Genomic DNA, 26,787 nt, shown 5'->3' with positions numbered 1-26,787 from the left:
CTTTTTTTTCCTCTCCTGCCCCTACGAGAGTGACCTAGAAGTTGCATAGCCTATACTACATAAAATGGTGAGCGCTCACATAGCTTAAACCTGTAGATGCAGAAGCAGGCGCTGGCTTCTAATACTGCCTCACATTTTCCTCACATCTGTGCTAGTGAGAGGGCCTCTTGCTCACCAGCAATTGTTTTTTGTTCTTTGTTTCTTTAATTGCCAGTCCTTTTGGCTTTAAGTCCCAGGAAGTCTAAGAATATCCAAACAATATTTAAGAATTTTTCTCTTAAAAACTGTAGTGTATTTTGTTATGGCAGATGATAGTCTCAAACAGTAAAAACATGAGCAGTCTAAGAAGCAGCTACAGAAGGATGGTAAATGGCACCTCAAATTCCATATAATCGATACAGTGTAAAGGTAGCACAGTCTGGTCAGCTGGACACTTAAAAGAGTTGTGGACAGTGCAAATGAAGACATTCAGCCAGAGTTGCCTGTAAACTCAAAATATCGGGAATTGGTCTTATTTGAGTATTCTGAAGGACTAGAATATCTCTACTAACAGAGACCAGATGACTGCAAGAACTATATTGATAAATAAAACTAATTTTTCATCTGACCATAACTGACAGTTAGTCCTTACTAAACCAGGAGTACAGCATTGCTTGTAATAGTCACCTAAAGGAACCTGAACTGACTTGTGTTCAGTAAAAGATTTTATTGGTACCGTATTACCTATTTGTTAACCAGTATATGCTTTCATACCTACAGTGGGAGTATTCATCAAAAGTTAGATAAAAAGTTAAGGATGGATTCATGATGAGATTTAAAACTTAACTCCTCACAATACATGACATCTATTAGATTCCCTGGGTATCTGTCCTCATGCGTGAGAGCTCTGGAAGGACAAACACTGAAAATGAGATCACAACACAGAGTGAATGTACTTTTGAGACTGTTGCAGAGTCATTATCATGATTATTTCAGATTTCCATCTAACAAAATGTTCTTTTATCACTTTATTCTCCAATGTTTAATCACACTAAGATGAGGAAATGGTTCTTTAGACTTCTGCAAAGTCCTGTCCTCTTAATCTGATAGACTGAAGTGCTTCCAAGCCTTTCCAGGACTTCCTGTGTTTTGTGCAGAAAAAAGAAAAGGTCAGGTGGCATCAGTTCAGGGAATTCCAATTGTATTGCCTGCTATCTGTGAGATATCTTCATCTGAGGAAAAAAAAAATCTCTTGCCAGATGATATTTATTCATTTGACCATAGTACAGTCTGCTTCATTTCTGTTTCTCCATTATGGAATAATATAAGATTTGTGTATGGCCTTTACTGCGCACTTGCTAGACATTACTGTATAATCCAAGGTTGTCTAGCTAATGCAGCCTTGGTTGTGGAAGTTCTCTATATTGTATCCCAGTAACCTCTCAAGTCCTACTGAATATTGTGACACCACTACTGGAATATAGATGTAAACCAATTTGTAAAAAGAGGAAAAAGAAATCTCTTTATAGAAGATGGCTTTTTTTTTTTATGATGTGCAAATGCAAACATATATCTCTCATACTTCTTTGTGTTCTTTTGTCTAGAATGATAATGAATTTCCAGTTCATTGGAATGTTAGAAACTGGGGCATCCTTGCCTTTCTTTGCCCTCAATTAAAACCACAAGGATACTCTAAACAGCACTCTAGTAGAGCTACTAGTAACAATTTCTGAACGAAATGTCTTGATGGTGTACAGATTTTACAAAGGGAGGGATATGCGAACATTGGATTTGTGAGAACAGAACAGAACTCGTGAATATGAAGACAGATATCTGGGTTTTTTCCTACATCTGGCCAAGAGTATATGATTAAACTGTTGTGCTGTGTTACAGGTAGATAATTTTTAAAAACTGAGCCTGATTACTTTGGAAATGTCACAAATGGATTAAAGATCTTCCTCAAAAATTGGCTCCCCATAGAAGAAGGGAATCCCCCCCCTTCATTTAACCTTTTTCTTTAGTATCCATGAGTTCACCATAAATATTTCAATTATATCACCAAATGTTATTTCTTTTTAAATAAACTAAACCAAAATTGCCAAAATGAAATTACAAGCTGTAATGAAATCCACACATCACTGTTTAGAACCGATTAAATAATGCTCCATTTCAATATCAGGCTTCTGACTCATCAGGCTTCTAAAGTGATGCTACAAAAGCTGATTGAATTTAAATTCATAAGAAGTTCAGGGAGATGATAATCAAAATAGAGCTTTCATGCAACTGGAGAGCTGAATAAGATCGAAATCAATATGCGGAGGTTGAATTTCATACATATCCATTTATTGCAGATAAACTAATTGCAGTTGAAAAGTTTTAGACTCTTGTTACCTCCTCTTTACACTTACATTAGATTTTCTTATTGAGTAATAAGTTTAAAAAAAGGTTAGATTTCAGCTGTTACTTTTTCACTCACATTCTCTTGGAGCTGATGGCAGGATTGCTTATCGCTGGTTTTGATGGGAGAGGACAGGAATTACTTCTTTTTGCCACTAGGTAGCACTGGTACTTCACTTAGAATATTGGCTCTGGTTATGTTATTTTCAACAATAGGATGTGGAAGTAACTTTTGCACTAACTTTTCCTATTCGCTTTAACTGTGCTAATACAAAATCAAATTATAATACATATTCAGGAATCCACCGAAAGTTAAAAAAAAAACAACCCCAAAACAAAAAAACCACAACCACAACCCCAAAAAACCAAACATGCAAGACCAAATTTGATTCTCATACAGTTGGTTTTAGCATTATGAATAAATTGTTCTCAATTTTATATGGTAACAGTCGGTATCCTTATTTAGGGAGGCTGGGTGTTACTTCAGAATTGTCATCTTGGACTGGATTTTATGGATGAACTACTGGAGACTCTTCTTACTGCTGAGATACAGGATGAGACTTTTCGAATTTGGATAACTACTGAACCACATCCTAAATTCCCAATTACGCTGCTACAGGTTTGTTCAAATATTAAATTCAGGTACCTTATGCCATCAAAATTATTTAGATTAAGTGTGTAAATGGAAATTAAATAAATGGGGGGAAAAGCACCCCAAAGCCCAAGATAAAATGAACTTACCTTACAACGCAAATACCACTTTAAACAGGAAGATTACTTACCAGTGACTGAAAGTTCTTGAAGATGTATTACATATGTGTGAAGTCACACTAATTCTGTACACAGAAACATTTGAATCAAAACTGTCAGGCTTTACCTGCATCCCTTTTTGCCCAACCATTTGCCTTTGTGAACAGAGTAATGTGAACAGATGCTCTTAGACTCTTCCAGATTTCCCTGTCTGAAATAAAGGATAAAGAGGATGGAACACTCATGGACAGCACATGTCAAAGAACATCATCTACCAAGAAGTTACCTGTTTTTCTTTGGATAAACTACAAATGGTTGTTCTGTGGATCTCAAGGAGACATTTTAATCAGTACCATAACTCTTACAAAGTGCATTTAAGCCCTGCATCTTCAAGGTGTTTATGAGTAATGGGGTATATAAACATACAGTTTGCTAAAAGTGAGAATAGAAAACTGAGGGGGTTGCTGGACGAATCTTCACTGCATTTATCTCAAATGTTTTACATATGATTTCCCAGTCTACAGTGTCACATTACCTGTTAAAATATTAATGTATTCAGGGATTCCAGAAAATGATTAAGTGACAAACCAAAGGTCAGCTCTTTCTCAAAAGAAAGGAAAGAATAATTTGGGGTTTTTATAGAGAACATTAATAAAAAACTGACCAAGATATCCTCTGAAATGTGGAAAGACTGGTTAGCAAGTGTTCCCATTCAGTACAATGCTCTAGTGTGTTCATGTGCAGATAGGTCCTTGCAGAAGGCTGGAGCTCATCTCTGAGACAGCTTGCCTGAGCTCTGTAGCCCAGAAATAAGTTTGTGAGACTGAAGTTGAAAAGTCATTCCTTTAAAATAATTGAAGTTCTTTACCACAAATATGGAGATAGTAAAACTGCAAGGTGAAGTACATATTCACCAGTGTCTTCCATTAAGTGTCAACAAGGTCAGAGCCATGCTTGCATTTAGCCTGTAGGCAGCCTGGCATTTACTACCCTTTCAATGCATGCTGCCACGTTACTCATCTAGTCAGACAATTACTTACTGTTGGAGCCAAAAAATATTTTTATTTGGGTTCCTCCAGCATTTGAAATTGTCTCAAAGAATACAGATTCTGGTAAGGCCAGTCTGTGTCTGAACTAACAGATTCAAGTGTGCCTATGAACATTACCCAGCACTGGAGTGCAGTAGGCCATAGCAGTAAGTAGTTACAACATTCTCTGACCTGAAACCCTGTGCTAACTGGCATTCTTTCAACTGGCACTCTTTCAAATAATTTGCAGGCATGGTTTGACAACTAAAATTCTGTAGAAACTATTCCCATTAGCCAGTTCACATGAAAGTAAAGGGCTGTATTCCAAGGGGCTGTGGCAGTTTACTACCACAAATGCAGATTCCATGCCTGCTTACCAGACTGCCGAGGAACCTTCCCAGGTAAATCTAATTTACTGCTGCAGACATATCCAGAGAGTCCAGAGTAGCCACTCTGAACACAAAGATTTGCTTTGAGGTGGGGTGAGATTTCTTTGTATTTACTGTGAAGTCCTGGGACCAGAAATACAACAGAGTTCTTGTCATCTACTCTGGATTGTTCTCTTCTATCATTCAGTCATTGAATTAGGGATAGACAACCACATGATGCCTTTTGAAAAGCATGGCAGTTGCTTCCATATTGTTGATTAAAATTCTTGGACCTATGGACAAGTGTCAGGGATGGTTCTGACCAACAAAAACTGAAGGTCTATGTTAAAAATGTTAAACTAATACGTATTACAGAATTTTGTAGCCTATTCTGATTCAAACTCATTTAAGAGTAAATAAGTTATATTAAAACATGTTATAGTAAAACTACATTTCAACTTTGTATCTACAGTGCTTCAACTATTTACATTTTATTTATAACTAATAGTTGTGACATTTTTAATGGTACTGGTTTTGTTCAGCTAAACAAACCTAATTCCTTTATCTTTTTTACATGACAGATTGCTATAAAGTTCACAAATGAACCTCCCCAAGGTGTACGTGCTAGTTTGAAAAGAACATTTTCTGGAATTAATCAGGATCTGTTAGATGTTAGCAATATGCCTATGTGGAAACCTTTGCTTTACACTGTAGCTTTCCTGCATTCTACTGTTCAGGTATTACTTATAAGGTTTGCAAATGCTATTATGAGTGGAGTCACTTTAACAGAGGTTCCTGACAATACACATTCTGATATTTATTTTAGCATTATGTTGCAGGGCTGAAGATTTAACTTCTGTAATCCGTATTTCAAGGTTATTTATTCACTTAATTGGTTTATAAATTTTACACAATGTTCATACTATGGACATTTAGAATGAGGATTTTTCTCATTTAAATTTAGCTGTCCAAAAGTTAGTCATTTCGAAGTAAGGGAAAGTTGTAAAGGAAAAACTCTCTGTAGTCAACAGAAATAGATAAGTACCTTGAAAAAGAAAATAACCTTATCTGTCTTAGCTGTTTCTCTACAAAAGAATGAATTACATTCTGGATATAGATCACTCTGTCCACTCTTTTTTAAAGGCAATCTAGACACTTACCTTAGAGTAGCTGTCTACTTTCTAGATGGCTAAAATTAAATAAAATTCTACAACTTGGCATCTTGTTTTTATCTTATTTTTATCTGTGCCAATGTGTTTTCTACATTAATTCCAATGTAAGCACAATATCTATACTTTGTACTTCAAAGATATGTAAGTTTTGACATGACAATAAATACCATCATTTTGAGCTCTCTGAATATCCTTCTTTTCAGGAAGGATCTCAAAATAGTTCTGAAATGCTATTTAAGCCTTAGGCTCTATTGAGCTGCTCCTATTTTCAGTGTAGCAAAGATGATGAAAGAGAAAGCCAATTTGTTGAGGTCCCTATTAAGATACAGTATTCTGCATTATTTTCCACCTTCTACCTATTTATAAACAGTAAGAAAGTTGTTCTGTGTAGTGCATCAGGATTATACTGTTCTTGTGGAACTAGAAGACCTATGCTTACCCAACCATCAGTACTTTTAAAAAATATTATAGCTATTAATCTTTTCAGAAATTTATTTATGGATTGCCAATCAGCAACCAGTATATACATTGCCCTGCCTTTAAACTGGCCAATTCTTAATATCCTTTGGTGACAAGATCGCTATGATAAATATAGCTTAAGAAGTAAATCAAAGAATTTGGCAGAAAATCATTATACCGTTCTGCAGGGTATTATTCGTTAATGCTGTCTCATATGCTTATAAACAATACCTGATTTTGAAAAAATAAAAGTTTTTTTTCAGTTCTAGTTCTTTTTAAATCTTGTAGCTAAGGTACCTAAATGTTACTTAACTAGATGTCAAAGACTGTCAGTTATTTAAACTCTAATAAATATGTTATTACTGAGTTAATCTTAGAATGTCAGTGTTACACTGTTTATTCATTTAATAAATGTCAGCACTGTTCAGCAATTTAATTCTTAACTTCTTGGATTAATTTTTCTATGTTCTGAAAAAAATCATTGAGCAGTATAATTGAGGTGGTTAAAATAAAGTTGTGAGAAATCTAACAGTGTTGGATGTTTAAAATGTTCCGGTTGCAGATTATATTCTCTTACTTTTATAGTCAACTATTTTTCTGTTCCTGCAAGTGTTATAATCTTATTTTCAAATATGTATGCAATAATAAATTTGAATAATGCAGTGGTGGCAGCCTTATAATAAACTTGTGAATTTTGAAAAATGTATATTAAAACAATACAGTGAAACAGTAAGACAAAAGGGGCAATCTAGAAGCCGTTGGATAACTGAGCATTAATACATGAGCTCAAAAAATTGAAACTATCATTAGTAGACTGTATATGTAGAAAAAAATGAAGAACTGTGGAACTCAGAATTGTTGAGTGTGCTACAAATGCAGAGATTCAGTAATTAAATTACTTAACATAAAAATCTGATCATCCACACAGACATGAGACATTTCAAACCTATGACTGATACATTGATTAGTAAAGGTAGCAATAAATGATTCTGTTGCATTTTCTATAAGTATTTATCCCTCATGGTGTAACTTAATAATTAGCTTTGGTTTTTACTGATGTGTATGAAGCACACACCTGTTTCCTAGGCTAGCTTTCTTCTTCATTTCAATTCTTTATTCCATTATTTATTATTATTATTTTTAAACTTCAGTAATAAAAATAATTATATGTTGTTTCATAAACATATTTGGTTTTAATTGTATTCTTAAGGAACGACGCAAGTTTGGGCCTTTGGGTTGGAATATTCCCTATGAATTTAACTCAGCAGACTTTACGGCCAGTGTTCAGTTTATACAAAATCACCTAGATGAATGCGACATCAAGAAGGTAAATACTAAAATTTGCATACAGTATATTTAATTGCTTTGTACAGCATCTGTAATTGCTTTTTCAATGTTACTAATTATTATAGTTTATTCATTGCTGTTCTTTCAGTGCAGCTTCTAATGATCAAAGTTTCAGATTCTCTGTAAGACTGTGAAGCTGAAATATTTTGTGTGCTATCATCCATGTAACAATATATAACAGTCAAGAACTTCAGAATTTGATCTTGTTTTTTCAGTACCATATCTAAAATATTAACAGCTCTATACAATATCTGTTTTTAAAAGGGAGCTAAAATGTTTACAGAGTTTGACAGAGCTAATCAAACTTCTCTATAGCTGCCATTTGGTCTTCTACTCTTTGTCAGGGAACGTAATAGAATAGCCGTTCCTTGCAAAGCAGCCCTTTGTCAATAGAGCAAGATGAGAAACTGGGGGAAACGGGGAAAAGATAAGATAGAAGAGAGGCAGTAGCAGCTGAGAATTATTTCAGGTCACACAAGAAATAGTAAGTTATATTTCTAATAGCAGGATCAAACCCAACTCTACTATAAAATTATAGAGCTGAGCTCAGAAAAAGCATTAGAAATAAAGTTTTTTGTTGTTGTTGTTGCAACAATGATATTTTCAGCTGGCATTTCAGAGCCTTATGAGCTTCAGATGATATGGAAATTACAGGCTGGATACCTCTTTCTTACATGTTATAACCACAGTCTTTTATTTACTTTACTTGCATCCAGGGGATATCATGGAACACAGTACGCTACATGATTGGAGAAGTACAATATGGAGGACGGGTCACAGATGACTTTGATAAGCGTCTTCTTAATTGCTTTGCAAGGGTGAGAGACCTTGACAAACACGGTTATTTGTCATATTTATTGGCAGCTGCAATACAGGAATCAGAAGACCTTCTTTCTGCTGAATATGCACTTTACCACCAGTTTATCAGATTCTTCAGAGTAAAAGGAATTCTTCAAAGCATCATTCTTTGGCAGTGAGGTTCTTCCCCTTGGTTTCTCTTTAGTGAGGAGCAGAAACTATTAAAAAGACAGCTGGAACTCAAATTTAGAAGACACAGGGTTTAATGATTTGCTTATGTATTCAAGTAAAATTAGATGTCATAGCTAAAACAAGAACCCTAATTCTCCAAGAATAAAAATGAGATTAAAAAAACCTCTGAGTAGCAAAGCAATTGTGTGGTTTTCCTCTGATTTTTCACAGGTATGGTTTAATGAAAAGATGTTTGACAGCACTTTCTGTTTTCACACTGGATATAAAATTCCAGTGTGCAAAACCCTGGAACAGTATTTTGAATACATCCAGTCACTCCCTGCCATGGACAGCCCAAAGGTCTTTGGTCTTCATCCTAATGCTGATATTATGTAAGTAGGTCTCAACATATTGAAATCAAAGACCCTTTTATTATCTGGAAAAAAATCCCTATGAAATGCTTCAGTAAAGTATATTTTTCATAGGAAATCTAGGATTCATGTGAATCTCACTATTGAAGTAGAACACTTGATGTTAAGTACATGATTATGAATGCAGTATCTTCAGCTACATTTTATATGTCCTTTTAAAGCAGTCAGAATTCTTATTACTTACTCCTCATGGTTTTAGAAATTTTTTTTATTTGAAAGCATTTTAAAACTTTTATATGAACACATGATACAAGGTTCTATACAATTCAACTGGAGAAAGTTTCTAATGTTTGCCTTCTGTTCCAAATAGTATTTTTTTGTGCACACTGATAAAAGAATTCTCTGGATTGCCATTTGGCTTACAGCACATCTTCAGATGTAACTACAATCTTTTGTTGCCATCAGTCCTGCCATTCCTGTTGTTTAAAAGAGGCTTTTCAACCTCACCACGTACTAACTCCATTTAAAATTTTATCTTTGACTTAATTAACTTTTTGATTCGAAATAATATGAATCATCATCATATTTTTTCACTGAAGTTCTTAATAATTCTGCCATGAATGACTGCATTTTCATGATGTCCACATTCATTGTTTCTTAACACAGCTTTCTGTATTTTCAAACAAAACAAATGTTATTCAAATGCCCAACTGCTGTAGAAACGTAGTATCTTCTAACACTTTTGGACAAAACAATAATTTCCCACAAGTTTTCAGTTCCGAGTTTGAGATGCTGATGCCGTATCAAAAGCACAGTATTCTAAGCATGCTGTGAGAACAGTACACAGTTTTATTGTCAACTCCGCCTAGCACCTACCATTGTAAATATATACTTCTGAAGAAAAGAATCTTAAGAGTAGATTCTGTTTCAAGTCCTTCTCTGATTCTTGCAAGACCTCACTTCCAGAATTGATTAAAGAAGAGTCAAAATTTAACAGAGAACTAAACAAAGTCCTAAAGAGATACATGCTTTAGATCCAAAATTAGGCTTGTAGGAAGGCTAATTTATAGGAGGAAACTTGAAACTAACAGTGAGGGGGAGCCTTAGTGAGTAGGAACAGCTCTTTTGTTCCTCTCTAGTTACCAGGTTTTTCTTCCACTTGGTACTTCAGCATATTCCTGCTGCTTTAGTCCTTTTTCTGGAGATTTTCCTTTGTAGATTTTTCTTTGGGGAAGATGTTCAACAGCTTCATGCTTTTTTCCACGTCTTATTGCAGTCTGTTATATGCAACTATGCACATGGGCTGTCTGTCTGAATTTCATCTTTGACACTGTTACTGAGGTCAAGACCTTATCTCCCATTGGTTTAGTGGGACAGTTTTCCAGTTCAGCCAAAAGCTTGATCTGTTGGTTCCAACTGTAAGACTTCACTGAATGTCAGTGCTTTCATCCACGTGGGATTAATACCTGAAGTCATTGCAGCTGATTTTAACTTGCTATGTGAACCATAGGCTCTGCAATGGCAACATAGTTAACAGTAACCTGAGCAGGCAAGGAATATTATGACAATCTTCTGCCAAATCCCTTTTCCAATTGGTTCCATCCTGAAGCCTTAAATCTAACTGAATTTTTGTAAAGTTACTGCAAGCTGTTATTAAGCAACTGAAGACAGAGCATTATCTCTCACTGTCCCTTGGTGAATGTGAAGTTTTGCATACCCCATTGCAACAGACTCCATAGCTGCTTTCTACACAAAGCTGAGGTAATGTTACTGTCAAACTGCATTAGTTCTTAATTTTAACTTCCAGTACAGAAAATTCATGACAGCAGAAACTCCAGCTATCAAACTATGATAGGTTGTTGAATCCAAACTCTGTAAGAAAATATCTTTAATAATACTTTTTGGAGTAAATAAAAATCCACAGAAAGTTCCTTCTTTTTTTTTTCTTACGACACAATGTGCTTTGCAATACTGCTTCAGGGAAAAAAATATAAACAGGTATAAAGCGCTTTATCTTGCATACTCACTTCTAGGCAAAATTGACACTGTAAATGAGGTTCATTTAATGTTGCTTTAGCTTCCTTTACAGTTACCCAAGACCTCCTTTACTGTAATAGAGAAAAATAGATTCTTGTATAGTACCATTCCTCTGATCACAAAGCATACATCTAAAATACATAAGCTGAATCGTGCTTCTTTGCATGAGGCAAGGGCAACCTAGATGAAGAGCTGTTACGTAGACATCTACACTTGAATGTCTAAATCTGATCAGGGACGCCCCATCATGTATATCTGATTTCCTTCCTAGGAACATGGTCCTTCCTCTACAAACCTGTGCAATCTTTTTTCATTAATATTTGCATCTGTACTTCAACACTTTATTTGCAATGTAAAGGATAGCCAGGTTTTCCAAAGCCCAGAAAAATTTCATTTCAGAGTGTATTTTATATTCACTGTATCTCACTGTTATGTGAATGAAATTTCTTATTTCTATTTTCTCCTCACTTCCACACTGGAATATTATTTTTGATTATTTACATATTGAGATGCATTTTCTTGTCTTTTCTACTTTTATTTAAAATAGAAGTCTTCTTGTTCAAGCTTCTATTGCTATTTATATTTGCTTCTTTATACAAGATTCAGATGATCATTTCTCCTCTCCAGAAGATTCCTAGCTTGTGTCATTGAAGAAAGGAGTATTACTTACCTTTGATTCTGTTCCTTTGAGGTTGTTTTTCAGAAATTGTTCTCTGCATTTCCCCAAAGTTTGCGTATTGCTTTCTTTTTTAAATTGTTTCTATTTTTGTTTAGATTTGGGGGAAGACCATTCATTTTTATAATTCTGTAATATTTTATAATTTAATTGATGTAATAATCATGGAACCTATTCCTTCCACATAGAAAAGCCTGATAACAGTATTGGAAGAACAGTACTTGCAATGTGAAGAGGAAGGCTCACATCTCTTTTATCACTAGTTGCTAGATCAGCGAGACCCAGAGTAAGGGTTAACAACCACCAGTATGTCATCCAAATTAGGAATGAAGCCATGGGTCCAAGAGCAATTTGATTTTATCCAACTTTTCTATTTATATGTGGTCTTGAATAAATCTATCATTCTTTAAATGGGGCCATAAATGGAAAAAAGCTTGAGAGTTTTGCCAGACAAAACCCCTACCATTCCTACATTCAGAAGCAGAAATTATATCCTCTGAGAAGAAAACTGCCACTAGGATTTCTTCTGTTTTTCTGATTTAGTCTTTATAATTGCATTCACAGTTTATGTTGAAATGCTGCAGTATCTAGCTTCTGTAGCCTTATGATACTATCTCCAAAGCTTAGATGCTTAAGGCCTTCATGTGTTCTATCTTGTGGTACAACCCTTGGTTTCATTTCTTATATAACTATGTATGACAAAGCAATAGAAGGAGATGGGTGTCATATGAAGGTCGAAAAGTAAAACTGACATGCAAAATTATGCCTTCAGTCAGTATAAATTTAGGTTCTGAGTCAGTCTCGGGCTGTATGTTCCTCTTGTAGCTGATTCCATAAGGTAAAAGTAGGCAATGCCGGCACTGCATTACCAATACAAACACTTTTCTTTCTAACTGCGTCTCATAGCTCTATGTCACTATATAGCATTATAACTAAAATACTCGTATAATTCTGCTTGTGTTGAAGGACTGACATGTTCTACTATCTTTCACCATCAAATGTCACGACTAATTCACTTTTTTGTATTGACTCAGAACATAAATTTACATTAGCACTTGCTCATGCTGTACTATGGAATAGAAGGTTTTAATTTCCAGTGTTGTAAAGCTGGCAGCTTTTGTCATTAATCCCAAAATACCTCAAGGCAGAATGAATTTACTGTTTAATAAAGGGGCAGCTTGCAGAGTTATACCTCCACCTTTTCACTTTTAAGAAGTAACTAAATGGGGGAAATATTCTTCCTTGTTACAAAACTTTTGTTGCTTCTTCCCAGAAAATGGTTGTTTAGAAGTTCAGGCGTATGCTATTCTTTCCTCTTTTCTTAGAACCCCTAGGAATCATATTATAGGTTTTTCTGCCACCTCACAGTCTCAAAGGTTGAGAAGCAACCTGTGGAACTCTCTCTTCTTAGCTCTGAATTAGAAAAAGAGCAGCTGTGCATAGAGGGAAGTTCATATTCTTTACAACCACAGAAAACCACATGTTCACTCTCAGTGCGTTCAGCTTGGTGCAGAACGCAAAGGAAAACAATTTCTTTTGGGAGTTTTGATTTAACCTGGTGACACAGTACGTTTTTTCTCAACTTTCAAGTTGTGTGTCTATGAAGTATCCTTTTAGCTATTAAAAAATCCTGTGTAACTTATAACATATTTCTTACCCACTCAGATACCAAAGTAATACAGCAGCTGATATTCTAGATACTATTACCAACATTCAGCCTAAAGAAAGTGGTGTAGGACATGGAGAAACTCGTGAAGCAATTGTTTATCATTTAGCTGAAGACATGCTAGAGAAACTTCCACCAGATTATATACCCCATGAGGCAAGCTAATCTTAACTGTTTTCTTACTGTTCTCTCTGTTGAGTTTTCATGTAAGTCATTCCAAAAAAGAAACCTTGAACTGTAAAGAAAGATCCTATAGCTAGTAGCAGATTCAACCAAGGAACTGCTATCTTTATAGCTATCATTTTGAATTGATATAAGGCTTTTTATTTAAAATCAAGACATCTAACAGTTGATCATGGAGACGTGTCATGGAAACTATGCTTGGACTTCCAAAGCCGCCTGTGAAAAACAAAAAAAAGTCAGGCTTGAATTTTTGTGACAGCAGTCTCCTGGGCCTTCTGGGTGAAGTCCTATTCTAGTAAAATCATGAATAATTGAGTAGTATCAGAGAAAAAAGTAAAAACAAAAACTGCAACAGTTTTAAGAGGATATATGTTAGTTGAATAATGTGAAGTAGAATTCCAGTATTTACTTTTCTGAGCACAAAGTTAAGATGTCATATGTGACAACAGTATTTCAGCATTTCAGATTTAAATACATTCCTTCTGTACTCCTATATTTTAGGTAAAATCTCATTTAATTAGAATGGGACAACTTAACTCTATGAATATCTTTCTTTGGCAAGAAATTGACCAAATGCAAAAGGTGATCACAATACTCCGCAACAGTTTGAATGATCTTAAATTAGCCATAGAAGGAACTATTATTATGAGTGAGGCAAGTAAAAGCATATTTACTATGTATGGAATACTCTATTTTAAACTGTTACCTTAATTGCTTTAGTTCATACATTATAATCTCGTTTCTTCAGAATCTGAGAGATGCACTTGATAATATATATGATGGTCGAATTCCTCAACTATGGAGAAGAGTGTCTTGGGATTCTTCAACACTTGGCTTCTGGTTTACTGAACTTTTGGAAAGAAATAAGCAATTCTCTACTTGGATAGATGAAGGAAGACCAAATGTATTTTGGATAACTGGATTCTTTAATCCACAAGGTAAGAGTACTGAAAGGACTTGAGTAATAATGTGTTTCATCATAATTTAATGGTTTTTACTACATATCTAATTTAATATTACACCTAGAAAAAAAATGTTTTTATCACTGTCAGAATATGTCATAGAGCCAAGATGATAAATGGATTCAAAAAAGAGATTAGATAAAGTCATAGGAAACAGGTCCAATGGTAGAAATAAACATGACTATCCAAACTTAACCTTTGAGTAGGGAGGTCCCTAAGCTCTGGATTGCCAGAATCTGGAGGAACATAAAAGGGAAAGGATTTATGTGCCATTTTGCCTGTTGTAATATTATTTCACTAAGCATCCACCTTTGTCTAGTGTCAGAGACAGGGTGCTTGTACAGGTGGTCTTTTAGTCTGACCCATAAACACAGTTTTTATAATACAAGGAAAACGTAGTTAACAAACTGCTTTATCTTGTTGACATATTGTAGCATGATATGATACAGCTTCTAAAGAAAACATACTTAATGTTAATGATAGAGCTTTTAAAGAATATATGCTTTTCCTGTGGTTTCAAACTGTTTAACTCATTCCAAACTGTAGATTATGAGTATAGAAGAGCTTTGATCTAGAACAACATGCTATTTATATGCTGTACAGTAGAACAGAAATATTTTTTTTACAGTAAGAACAATAATTCACTGGAGCAAACTCCCCAGGGACATGGTAAAGTCCCCATTGCTGGAGGTTTTCAAGATGCAGTTGTACAGGGTGCTAGATGATCTCATCTAAACTCTCTTCCCCTTGAAAGGTTGGACCAGGTGATCTTTCAAGGTCCCTTCCAACCTGGGCTGTTCTATGGTTCTATGAACGTGCAACTACACGAGAATGTATAGCAGTTACTTACCTTTCACAGAGAAGTCTCAAATTGTAGTTTTCATAGTGTTTCCATTTCACATGTTAGTTAATGAACAGTTCATCCAAATTAATCAAAGATATACTGCAAAATACAAGTAAACTTCATCATTACATGTTATAGCTTGATATATTTATTATTTTATAGGACAGAGGAAGAAAAACAAATTGTAACCATCTTTATGAGTAACAAAACCTGTTACCTTATTAGATGAATGTTCATAGAAGAATCTCATTTAGCCTACACAACTGTCCATACAAAATTCTCAAGAGAAACTTCTCCCATGTTACAGCTGTGAGGTGTTTTTTTTGATTAGGATTAACCTCTGAAATCCTCTAATATTTTATATAATATTTTATGAATCTTCCCTTTGTGATGCTTCTATTCTTACTGGTCTTTCTATGACCAGGACTGTATAAAGTACTAATATCAGAGTCTTTTCTGAAGTTGCTCTCAGAAACAGTAGAGGGGCCTGGAACACATCCAAATTATCATTTAAAAAATGGTATTGAGATGCCAGTCAAAACAAGATTCCATTTGTATCATAATTGACACAGCTGGTAAGCATACTGATCTCTGGTGATTCAAGAGTAGTACTCATGGAGGTGTAAAAGAAGATAATGTTCCAGGTTCTTTTGACCAAAGAAAATATTTAGCCTAGTAGCAAAGAAAACTGGGACACAGATGGTCTTCAACTTGATGATTGCTTCAACATCTGTGTTCCACGAAAATAGTCCTGTGGGTGGAGAAAGAGTCTGCTCAGTGCAAAAGGTGTGCTGTGGCTAAGGAGTGAGGCAAATATAGTTCCTGTATTCATAACACTGCTCACCAGGAAATTCTGAGTAAATCACATGATACAATAAAGTTTAAAAATTGGCTGGTGTGAGGCAAATCAGAAATTGAACTACCCCGTGCTGCCACTGCAGGAAAATCTAGACTGATTGTACTGGCTAATCAAGCTCTAAATCTATCATAGCATTGGCAAATACCTTATAATGTTAAAACATGAGGAATGTATTTTATCAGTTTAGTGGAAAAACCTATTCATAGTACTATAAAGTATCACCAATAATTGTATTTAAACCTTTTGTGATTTTTTAGCAATTACCAGTGTTTGTCTCCTATAAATGATCATTATTAAGGGAGAATGTATGTCCGTGGTGGTGCAATATTCCACCTCAAGGTGAACAGGCTTATGAAAAACCAAATGTCATATTATAAAGATATAATTAATTTTTAGCAAAATTTAGAAGCCTAGATCACAGTGTTTTATTTTGATCAGAATATACAGTATTTGAGAAATTAATACATGTTCATTTCAAGTACTACATTAATTGTATTTACATAACATATTCATATTTTAGCTGTGACAAATAGCTCAGCTTCTAATGGGCTTTATGCCAATTAGCATATTAAACTACTTCTTAAATCTTTAAATGCTGTCTTCTACTGCATGCCCATGTACTTTCCTGATTTCCCCCTGGCCTCTCCATATTTCAGTTGGTGGTTTCACCTCCTTGTAGATACTTGACAGCCCACAAAATGCTAGTCATCAATTCCTTTATGCCCTATCAAGAAGGACCTGATGCCATTTCATCTTTAAGTCTTTATAGTAATTGCTCTTAAGTGTGCAGTTCTCTACTGTTAACTTTTCTCTCTTCGCCTCATTCTCCTTCTGACAACTCCAAGTAGTTCTTCATCTGGTAGCATAAAATAGCAGCATTGGTGACTGCATTGTCATCTTCTGAGACACATACAGAAAACAAACAGGTCTTTGCTACAAGCATTTCATTTTTGTAGTTTTTTCCTTCATAGCACATCCAAGCCTCTTTGCTGCCAAGTTATTTGTCATCTTGCACTTATACTATTCAGCCCTTTACCTCTCAAAAGTTTTTTATTGCAAACCTCCGTAAAGTCTGTTCAAAACAATACTCAAAGAATCACCTAAGTCGCTGCTTGATTGTGTCATCCTCTACCTCCATTTCTGGCTAGGACTCCCTTTTCTTCACTAACAAAACACAAAGTTTTCATACTTTGCAGGCACTATCTCGTCTAGATTCCTGACACTCATATAGTTATTTTTATCATCACATTCAGACACACCTTTTCTGTTTTCTGTCAGCGAAATTTATTTTTCTACTTCTTTCATTTAAAACAAAAATTGCCTTTGTCCTAATTTATCTTTACACAAATATCAGCTCACAAAATTGATGTGTCTCCCTTCAAATTCCTTCTTGAAATACAAATCTACCATGGATCCTGTAGCTGATTGCATAATGATAATTTGTAAATCAGTATCCTAGCAAACATTAACTGAATAATTCAGTATCAAACAAAAATACATTATTTTATGTGTAATGTAAAAAGATTTTTCTCAGTGTAATGCATTCTATGCCATATTTGTCATTTGTTCCTATTTTTATCCCAAAGCAAAGTTTGCTATCATTAGTCAAGGTGCTCATTTTCAATAGAACTACGAATATCTGTCCCTAACATTCAGTGCGGAACCATGCAGATAACTAAGCAAGATTATTTTTTTTTTGTCATGTGAGATGTGTACTAAATCTGTGGCTTAATTTCTCAAGGATTCCTGACAGCAATGAGACAAGAAGCAACTCGAGCACATAAAGGCTGGACTTTAGATACAGTTACAATACGTAATGAAGTGCTAAAGCAAAACAAAGAAGAAATCACAGCACCTCCTTCTGTATGTATGATGTGCAAAGATGTTTCAGTATTAATTTTGGTATTTAACTTACATTGTGTATCATTCAGTCATTTTGGATTGCTAAAGGAAAAAGTTACTGTTGTCTTCACCTCACTGGTTTTGCTCAGCCTAGAAGATAAATAGCAATAAGCATGAAGATCTTACTTTTTTGTTATTTTGCAGTTACAAAAATATTTTATTAAAAGAACCATTTCATTGTACCACGTCTTGATTTTTGGAATTTTTAGTAAACTTTAGATCAAATAGTGTAGTGTATGTTCTTTGTTAAACAACTTTTATTGCCATCTATTCCAGTAACATTATCTTCCAAAAAGGGATGATATTATAGTTTGAAATTAAATAGATTGAGAAGATTCAATGTCAGACATTTTTTCCTATAAAGCATAGATTCCTTTTAATGGTTTAAGCCAATTACTTGTTTTACAAAACAGATGCTTTATTTTGTGTGGTGTATCTGCTTACTCTCCACACAGGAAGGAGTATATATCTATGGGCTCTACTTGGAAGGTGCAGGCTGGGACAGACGAAATAGCAAACTCATTGAATCTACACCAAAGATTCTTTTTGTCCAGCTGCCTGTGGTGCATATATTTGCTGCTAATGCAACCAGTCCTAAGGATCCCAAGCTCTATGTTTGTCCTCTTTACAAGAAGCCCAAGAGGACAGATCTGAACTACATTACAGAGATCTATTTAAGGACCCAGGTGTCTCCAGACCACTGGATATTGAGAGGAGTGGCTCTCCTGTGTGATATCAAGTAAACTGGTTTTCATACCGTAACAGAAACAGAATGTATGCCACATGTAACCGATTGCATGTGTAATTCTTCTACTGCTTTTTATTTGATGGCCATTGGTCATTATACTAGAACTGTCATTTCAGTCTTGTCTTAATGACTTTTTGTCTCTTCTTCTGGTAAATTCAGTTTGTCTTGGCGATTTGGAGATAGTTTTAAAGTAAAGGTTTCAAAAGAAGTTAACTGATTGTAGTCTTTGATGTTTCCATTATATTACTTTAAAAACAAATATTTGCTTTAATAATACAGTTAGTATAAAATAAAATTTTGTTAAACCTTGAAAAAGAAAAACTTAGCTTTTTCACATTCTTTCTCATATACAGCTTTTAGCTTGTGTTTCAGTGACGTATGATGACAACAGAACACATAATAGAACATAAAAAAATTTCAGTTCTTCTAGATACAAGTTTTAAAATAGTCCTGGATTCTGCACGATACATACATTATTTTCTTTGACTCTGCAGGGAATTTTCTGTTTAAGACAGAAAAGTATATTTGATCCATATTTTTTTGCTTGGGGTTTCTCAGGGTTCGCTTGTTCTTGTTGAACTACATAGATTAAGCAAAACTATACCATGAATAACAGAATCACAGAATCACACATTGGAAGGGACCTCAGGGATCATCTAGTCCAGCCTTTCTGAGAAGAGCACAGTCTAGACAAGATGGCCCAGCGCCCTGTCCAGATGACTCTTGAAGGAGTCCAATGTAGCCAAGTCAACCACATCCCTGGGGAGATTATTCCAGCGGTTGACTGTCCTCACTGTGAAAAATTTCCCTCTCATGTCCAGTTGGAATGTCCCCAAGAGCAACTTGTGTCCGTTCCCCCTTGTCCTCTCCATGTGACTCCTTCTAAAAAGGGAGTCTCCATCTTCTTTGTAGCTACCCCTTAAGTACTGGTACACGGTGATGAGATCCCCTCTAAGCCTCCCTTTCTCAAGGCTGAACAAACCCAGCTCTCCCAGCCTAATCTCGTACGGCAGGCTTCCCAGTCCTTTGATCGTCTTGGTGGCCCTTCTCTGGACCCCTTCCAGCCTGTCCACATCCTTTTTGTAGAGCGGGGACCAGAACTGTAGCCAGTACTCCTGGTGTGGCCTGACAAGCGCTGAGTAGAGTGGGATAATGACTTCTTTCTCTCTGCTGGTGATGCCCTTTTTGATGCAACCCAGCATCCTGTTGGCCTTCTTGGCTGAAGCAGCACACTGTTCGCTCACGTTGAGCTTCCTGTCCACCAGGACCCCCAGGTCCCTTTCCACAGAGATGCTCTCCAGCCAGGTGGATCCCAGTCTGTGCTGAACGTTTGTGTCTGGAATATCTGACAGACACCAGTATGTTCTCTGTCCAGTTAGCTGTGTGGGAACATAACTACAGAAGTAGAACAGTGACAACTACTAAAGATGGATGTTTTTATAATTAAAGTAGAGAACCAGATGATCTACAAGTACAATAATTTTCCTGCATCTCATCCTAGCTCTGAAATACAGGCTGGAATCCTTGGAGTGGCTATCACAGCATTATTCTGTGATAAACCTGCTGAACATCCATTAATTTTCCAGACGTAATTAGTATTAAGCTAATTCTACGCAAGTGATACTAAACAAGATATGCATTCTAAACTCTCTCTTTAATAATCTGCTTAAAAATTGTTCTTCCTTCAGATACCTTTATTTGGCAACACAGTTTTTCACTTACACCCCATGACTGGACTAAGTTCTTCCTTTTGCAGATCAAATGCATCTGCTGTGGCAAAGCGCAGCTACTACTTGATGAAGTCCTGCGGCATCTGATGGGATGGTAAAACGCTCTTCTTGAGTTAGAATCCTACAGCTTTCTGTAGGAGGCCACCATCCCAGGATATCCTCTTGCAGAAAGGCCATGGTATATAGGAAATAACAATACCTAATAATAGACACAAAATTATGAGCAGAGTAACAAAAAGGAAGATCTCCAAATGCAATTAAGTAAAACATTTCTTCTCTCTCTCCTCTGTAGACTTAGTTAGATCTAAATACAACAAACCAGCTAAGGTGTTAGGTAAAAATACACAGAAATTGTAAAAGTTCAAAGCTGTACCACAGAACTATATGTGCACAGAGGGAAAAAAAATTCTGGCCATGCTACTGCAATAGGGACTTTGCTCCAAGTATTCAAAAAATTTATGACAGTGCTTGTGGTCGGTTGAACCTGAGCAGCAGCTAAGTAACCCGCCCAGTTCCTTGCTCATTCCCCCCTGCCCCAGCAGGATGGGGGAAAGAATTGGAAGAGGAGAAGCTGCAAACTACATGGGTCAGGGTGAAGACAGCTTAATAAGTGAAGCAAAGCTACACACACGAGCAAAGCAAATTAAGGAATTTATTTACTGTTTCCCACTGGCAGGCAGATGTTCTTCCCACTTCCTGGGAAGAAGGGCCTCAGCACACATAACGATTACTTGGGAAGACTGATGCAATAAGCACAAATATCCCCCTTTCTGCTCTTTTACTCAAACCTTTGTTGCTGAACATGATATCATATGGTATGGAATATCACTTTGGACAGTTTGGTTCAGCTGTGTCCCCTCCTGTGTTCTTGTACGCTCCCAGTCCACTTGCTGTGGGGGCAGAGCGAGAAAACATTCGTACCCAAAGAACAGCACAACTACTATAGTGTTTTCATTCCTAAAGTTTTTTATCTGGTCTGGCCTTTCAGCTTAATTACACTGGGGAAACAATGTGTAACCCTCTGAATGCCTCCATAGGTGGAAGATGTGCATTGCCACATTTACAAGTGAAAGTCTATATGGGAAAATACCAGGGAAGGTGCGAATTAATAATATGCTGAGTTATATAACTTATACCAAAGAGGCATTTATTCTCCATCCTGTATAATATCAAGAATAGAGGTGAATAGTATATTGTTGATCTCAACTACTTCATATATTGCATCAGATTCTTGAGAGCATGTCTTTCCTCTGTCAGAGTCAATCGTCATTTCCCATCTCCTCTGAGCCTGTCCGGGGGTTTGTTCCATTCTGTTTCGTCAATACCATGCATTAGCTCATTATTTCCAGGTTAGAATGAATGTTAATTTCCATATAGCTTTCCAGTTAGTTTATGGAAATAATCCATGTTTTGTGATGGCAACAATGTACTATCTATTCACAAGGCTCCTTTTTAGTCTTTGCATGCTTTAAGAATATTCACAAAGTATTTCTCTATCCTAGTTGTATGTGGGATAGTAAATTCTTACACTTAATTTGGTGACAGCCAGCACTTCAAACATCTAATATGGTACAGTTAATTACTTGAATCACAATAAATTATTCCTCCCAGCTGACATAACCTATAGGAATTCAAGACATCAATTCAAGACCTTTCACTCCGAGGAATGCTCTATACATCCAGGATAATCTAACAAGCACTCAAATTCCCAAATTAATTGTAACATAGTTTTTTTCAAGTTACTGAACAAGTTACTTCCTGAACCTTTTTATGCTCATTTGCCATTCAGGATATTACTGTTCAAGTTGTGAGACAGTATTGTGGTCCCTGAATTGACAAACAAGAATATCATGTCAGCAAAACACAACTTTTTAACAGATGATAAAAAAAATACTTGAAATATGACATTTAACTGGTCTCTGTGAAAGCAAGGACTGGCTTACAGGGTGCATCCATGGACTGTATTATTCTTTCCTCACGCAGTGGAACTGTCACCTAGAAGGATTTTCCTACCCATTTCCTCTGATTTTCAGAAGTAAGTTCAAGCAGGTGAGACAAGGGAGAGCATCCTCTTTCCCACTGCTTTAGAGTGGACACATCAGCTGAGAGCCATTGACCTGCCAATATGTCAAGATACTCACTTTTCATAGAAGTGTTTGTTCTTGGGTGATGATTCATGAGGAGTCTGGGGCATGGCTGTATAATGAGCTTTTATATAATTATGGATCAAGATAATAAAAACTACAGAAAAGAGCTTGCAAATGTGTATGGGGAAGGGATTTGTTTTCTGTCCAGGCTGCTAAATCTCACAAAACCACTGACTGCAATGAGCTCGTTCCAAGAAGGTAACATTTCACCTAAACTTTAACTTAAAAGATCTGTTACTTCCACAGAAGTGTTTCTGGTTCTAGATTCTGGTTGGTTGTAACTAAAACTTGTTGAGCAGAGATTCAGAATATTCATTTTCAAGGTGAAATATTTTATGGAAAGAGCTACAGTTTTCTTGTTCAGTAATCTCAATCACTGACTGTATCTAGTCGTAATACTTCAACTAATTCATTATTTTTTGATAGTCCAGAAGAACATTTGGCAGCAGTAGGTAAGTATAATTCTGTTAACACAAGTACTGAAAATCAAATGTATAGAATGAGCAAGCTGCAATTTTAAGTATACTGATGTTTCTGCTGACTTTTTTCAATATTGGAGTATAATTGCACAGCTATGACAAGTCTGTTGATTAGACTTCTTCAGAAGCCTCTGATGTTATTTATACTCTTAAGGCAGACATTACACATACCAAACCAGACATTATAAGATGTGGTACTTGTATCTGCACCACACAAGCATGGTATTCCTGAGGCAAGTCTAGTTGTATAAAAGCCAAAAGAGGTGCCTTTTCTAGTGATTAACACTGCCTTCAGAGCACAAAAGAAACATGCATAGATTTGGGAGGAGGAGGGGCAGGCGCTGATCTCTTTTCTCTGGTGACCAATGACAGCACCTGAGGGAATGGCAGGGAGATGTGCCGGGGGAGGTTTAGGCTGGCTATTAGGAGAAGGTTCTTCACCCAGAGGGTGGTGGAGCACTGGAACAGGCTCCCCAGGGAGGCAGTCACGGCGCCAAGCCTGACGAAATTCAAGAAGCACTTGGACAACACCCTCAGAGACATGGTGTAAATTTGGGGTTGTCCTGTGCAGGGACAGGGGTTGGACTTGATGATCCTTGTGGGTCCCTTCCAACTCAGGACATTCTATGATTCTATGATTAACTCTCAGAAATTCAGGAAAACATTCATTTATTTTTTTTTTTAACTTAGCAACTGTCCACTATAAAGCTCAAATCCAGAAACACACTTTGGAAATAGAAATGCCACATGATTCTTATATAGGAGAGATTAGGATGGGGAAATAAACAACTGCTAACATCACAGAATGACAGAATCCCAGGTTGGAAGGGACCTCAGGGATCATCTAGTCCAACCTTTCTAGGAAGAGCACAGACTAGACAAGATGGCCCAGCTCCCTGTCCAGACGACTCTTGAAGGAGTCCAATGTAGCCAAGTCAACCACTTCCCTGGGGAGATTATTCCAGCGGTTGACTGTCCTCACTGTGAAAAATTTCCCTCTCATGTCCAGTTGGAATGTCCCCAAGAGCAACTTGTGTCCATTCCCCCTTGTCCTCTCCATGTGACTCCTTCTAAAAAGGGAGTCTCCATCTTCTTTGTAGCTACCCCTTAAGTACTGGCACGCGGTGATGAGATCCCCTCTAAGCCTCCTTTTCTCAAGGCTCAACAAACTCAGCTCTCCCAGCCTAATCTCGTACGGCAGGCTTCCCAGTCCTTTGATCGTCTTGGTGGCCCTTATCTGGACCCCTTCCAGCCTGTCCACATCCTTTTTGTAGAGCGGGGACCAGAGCTGTAGCCAGTACTGGTGTGGCCTGACAAGCGCTGAGTAGAGTGGGATAATGACTTCTTTCTCTCTGCTGGTGATGCCCTTTTTGATGCAACCCAGCATCCTGTTGGCCTTCTTGGCTGCAGCAACACACATGCATGACTTATTTTTATGCCTCTTTATTTCCATTAGAATTATTAATTTATTAGATATAATTATATGCTCATAAGGTCCTCGGTGATATCTGAACAGTCTCTGACTTACTTCATTGACTCTTTAATAAAGGAATTATTCAACTAAGGTATTATTCAGTTAGATGACTAGTAATTAATAGATATCCAGGAATGCAGATTGACTTATCCAACTTCCACTATCTTCACATTCCCAAATGTCTACAAGGATTAGTGGTTGTGTTCTGCCAGGTTTTTTTGGACTTTAACTTAATCCTTATCTTGCTGATAGACCTATCATTTGCCTTATATTTTTGTATTCTTTATTATTAATCAGACATTGTTCACAGCATTCAGGTGAGATTCAGTCTTCAACAAAATTATTTTATCATTTTTTCATAAATACTGAGATCTCACCCAAAATTTTTCCTTAATGTCTGTTCTAACATTTACCTTAATTATTATATAGTAATTAGTATTTTTCCCCTTGAGCCTCATTCAGCTCCAGGGAAATATGATTCCACTCTCTGAATATTACGAAAACATTACCTTTTTATCTTTCTAGGACAAAAGGACATGAGAGGAAAAATCTTCACAGTGAGGACAGTCAACCATTGGAATAATCTCCCCAGGGAAGTGGTTGACTCGGCCACGTTGGACACTTTCAAGAGTCGTCTGGACAGGGAGCTGGGCCACCTTGTCTAGACTGTGCTCTTCCCAGAAAGGTTGGACTAGATTATCCCTGAGGTCCCTTCCAACCTGGGATTCTGTGTGATTCTGTGATCTGAAGTTAACGCAGGTCCTCTCTGACCCCTTGCCTTTCCCCTGACCCCTGCCCCAACTCCTGGACTTTCCTCATGGATTTGCAACTTCTAATGTCTTACTATTCAACAGGTTGACTCCTCCAATTCACCTTACATTTCATTTCTCCAAAGCAATGTGGGCAGCATGTCATAACAGATAAACTGTCTGCACCTTCCTGCATATATTCACTAATCAGTAATTCCTCCTACCAGTATTTGTATTTGATATTCAGATTAGTCAAGTGGTTGTTCAAGAGGTTAGCTAATTAGAACTCCTAATATTAATTTCTCAGAGTCTGCTGGCTAATCACCAAAGAGGGATTTCTGTGAATAGATACTCAAAGGCAAAATGACTATTTGCCTTACAGACATGGTAATTCAGAGAACTGTGTTAAACAGATAATTGGCCTTCTTCCTTGCAGCTTCAGATGACTTCTGAGCAGGCTGCTGTATAGCGACAAAAATGAATAATGGTTAGGGCCACCCTATTTTTTGGGGGGGTGTTTATGATGTGAAAAGCTGTGGCCTCAAAAGATGCTGTGATTAAAAGTTTGTGATCTCCTCCTCACTGGGCACACGAACACAAAAAGTAAAATAACTGTAATGTAAATGACCATGTAAATGTAAATGGGAAGGATTTAACCTGCATATTTACAATCTAGACAATTTAATCCAAGCAGTACCTTCTCTCTCTCTTTAGTCATAGCCATTATATCTCATAGGAAACCCATGAAACAGGTTCCCCATCTTACTTATTCATGCAGGGAATAATTTTTATCCCAAATACTAGACTATAAAATACCACCTCTTTCTCAAGAAACACATCCTGTCCCTCCTCAAAGGATATTTTTCTGAAAAACCCATCAGAGCTGCAGACAAGCCACTAAATGCTTGTCTCAGCATTTGGGAAGCTTTTTACTGAGGGAACCCAGGTCCTCCCTTGTAGGCATCTGGCAGCAGAGTAGACAGACATCATCTCTGTCTCTTTGGAAAAGATCAGCATTATGATTATTGCATAAGACGTGTATCAAACTGTACAAGGCAGTTTTCTTTTTCTGAATCAAGCTTTCCCTTGTTGAGCAGATATTGGAGCGATTTCCAAATAATTTCCGCACAGAAAAAAAGCCACCACTACAAAAGAGGGAGAGAGAAGAGTACTACTTAGGTCAATTTTACCTGGAGAGTAATTTGACTTTACTCTTTCCTTCCTTTGTTCTGTGATTCATAGCTTCCTTCTTTCTTGTGAAAAATGAGAAGAGAAATTGAATGTTTTACTTAGTATTTCTTACCATCATTTCCTTTGTGCTAGCATCCTTCCATTTTGTTCATCCTAGCAGCCTTCTATAGTCCAAAATACAATTCTTAACAAAGCATTCTTGAACTGGATTTTTAATTAGGAAATTTGAATTAGGAGTCAGGGACTGTGGTGAGAAATTCGAACTGTCATAAACTTGTTTCCTGTTACAGTACACGACTA

The 26,787-nt window shown here is 36.5% G+C and overlaps 1 protein-coding gene across 1 annotated transcript in view; it reads left to right on the top strand.

Annotated features, from left to right (window-relative positions):
- The window catches only part of DNAH8 (dynein axonemal heavy chain 8), a 138,688-nt gene extending 119,935 nt beyond the window's left edge, over positions 1-18,753 (top strand). Inside the window, exons 80-89 of the mRNA XM_075089890.1 lie at positions 2,843-2,995; positions 5,104-5,259; positions 7,364-7,480; positions 8,217-8,318; positions 8,701-8,861; positions 13,219-13,375; positions 13,904-14,056; positions 14,151-14,340; positions 17,809-17,930; positions 18,425-18,753. Of these exons, the coding sequence (XP_074945991.1) occupies positions 2,843-2,995; positions 5,104-5,259; positions 7,364-7,480; positions 8,217-8,318; positions 8,701-8,861; positions 13,219-13,375; positions 13,904-14,056; positions 14,151-14,340; positions 17,809-17,930; positions 18,425-18,712 (1,599 nt within the window). The 3' untranslated portion in view covers positions 18,713-18,753. The remainder of the gene's footprint in view (positions 1-2,842; positions 2,996-5,103; positions 5,260-7,363; positions 7,481-8,216; positions 8,319-8,700; positions 8,862-13,218; positions 13,376-13,903; positions 14,057-14,150; positions 14,341-17,808; positions 17,931-18,424) is intronic.
- The last annotated feature ends 8,034 nt before the right edge of the window (positions 18,754-26,787 follow it).

This window comes from Phalacrocorax aristotelis, chromosome 3 (assembly GCF_949628215.1).
Source record: "Phalacrocorax aristotelis chromosome 3, bGulAri2.1, whole genome shotgun sequence".
In the NCBI taxonomy this organism is placed as follows: domain Eukaryota; kingdom Metazoa; phylum Chordata; class Aves; order Suliformes; family Phalacrocoracidae; genus Phalacrocorax; species Phalacrocorax aristotelis.
Note: the sequence above shows the minus strand (reverse complement) of the source record. Positions and strands in the feature narration are given on the sequence as shown.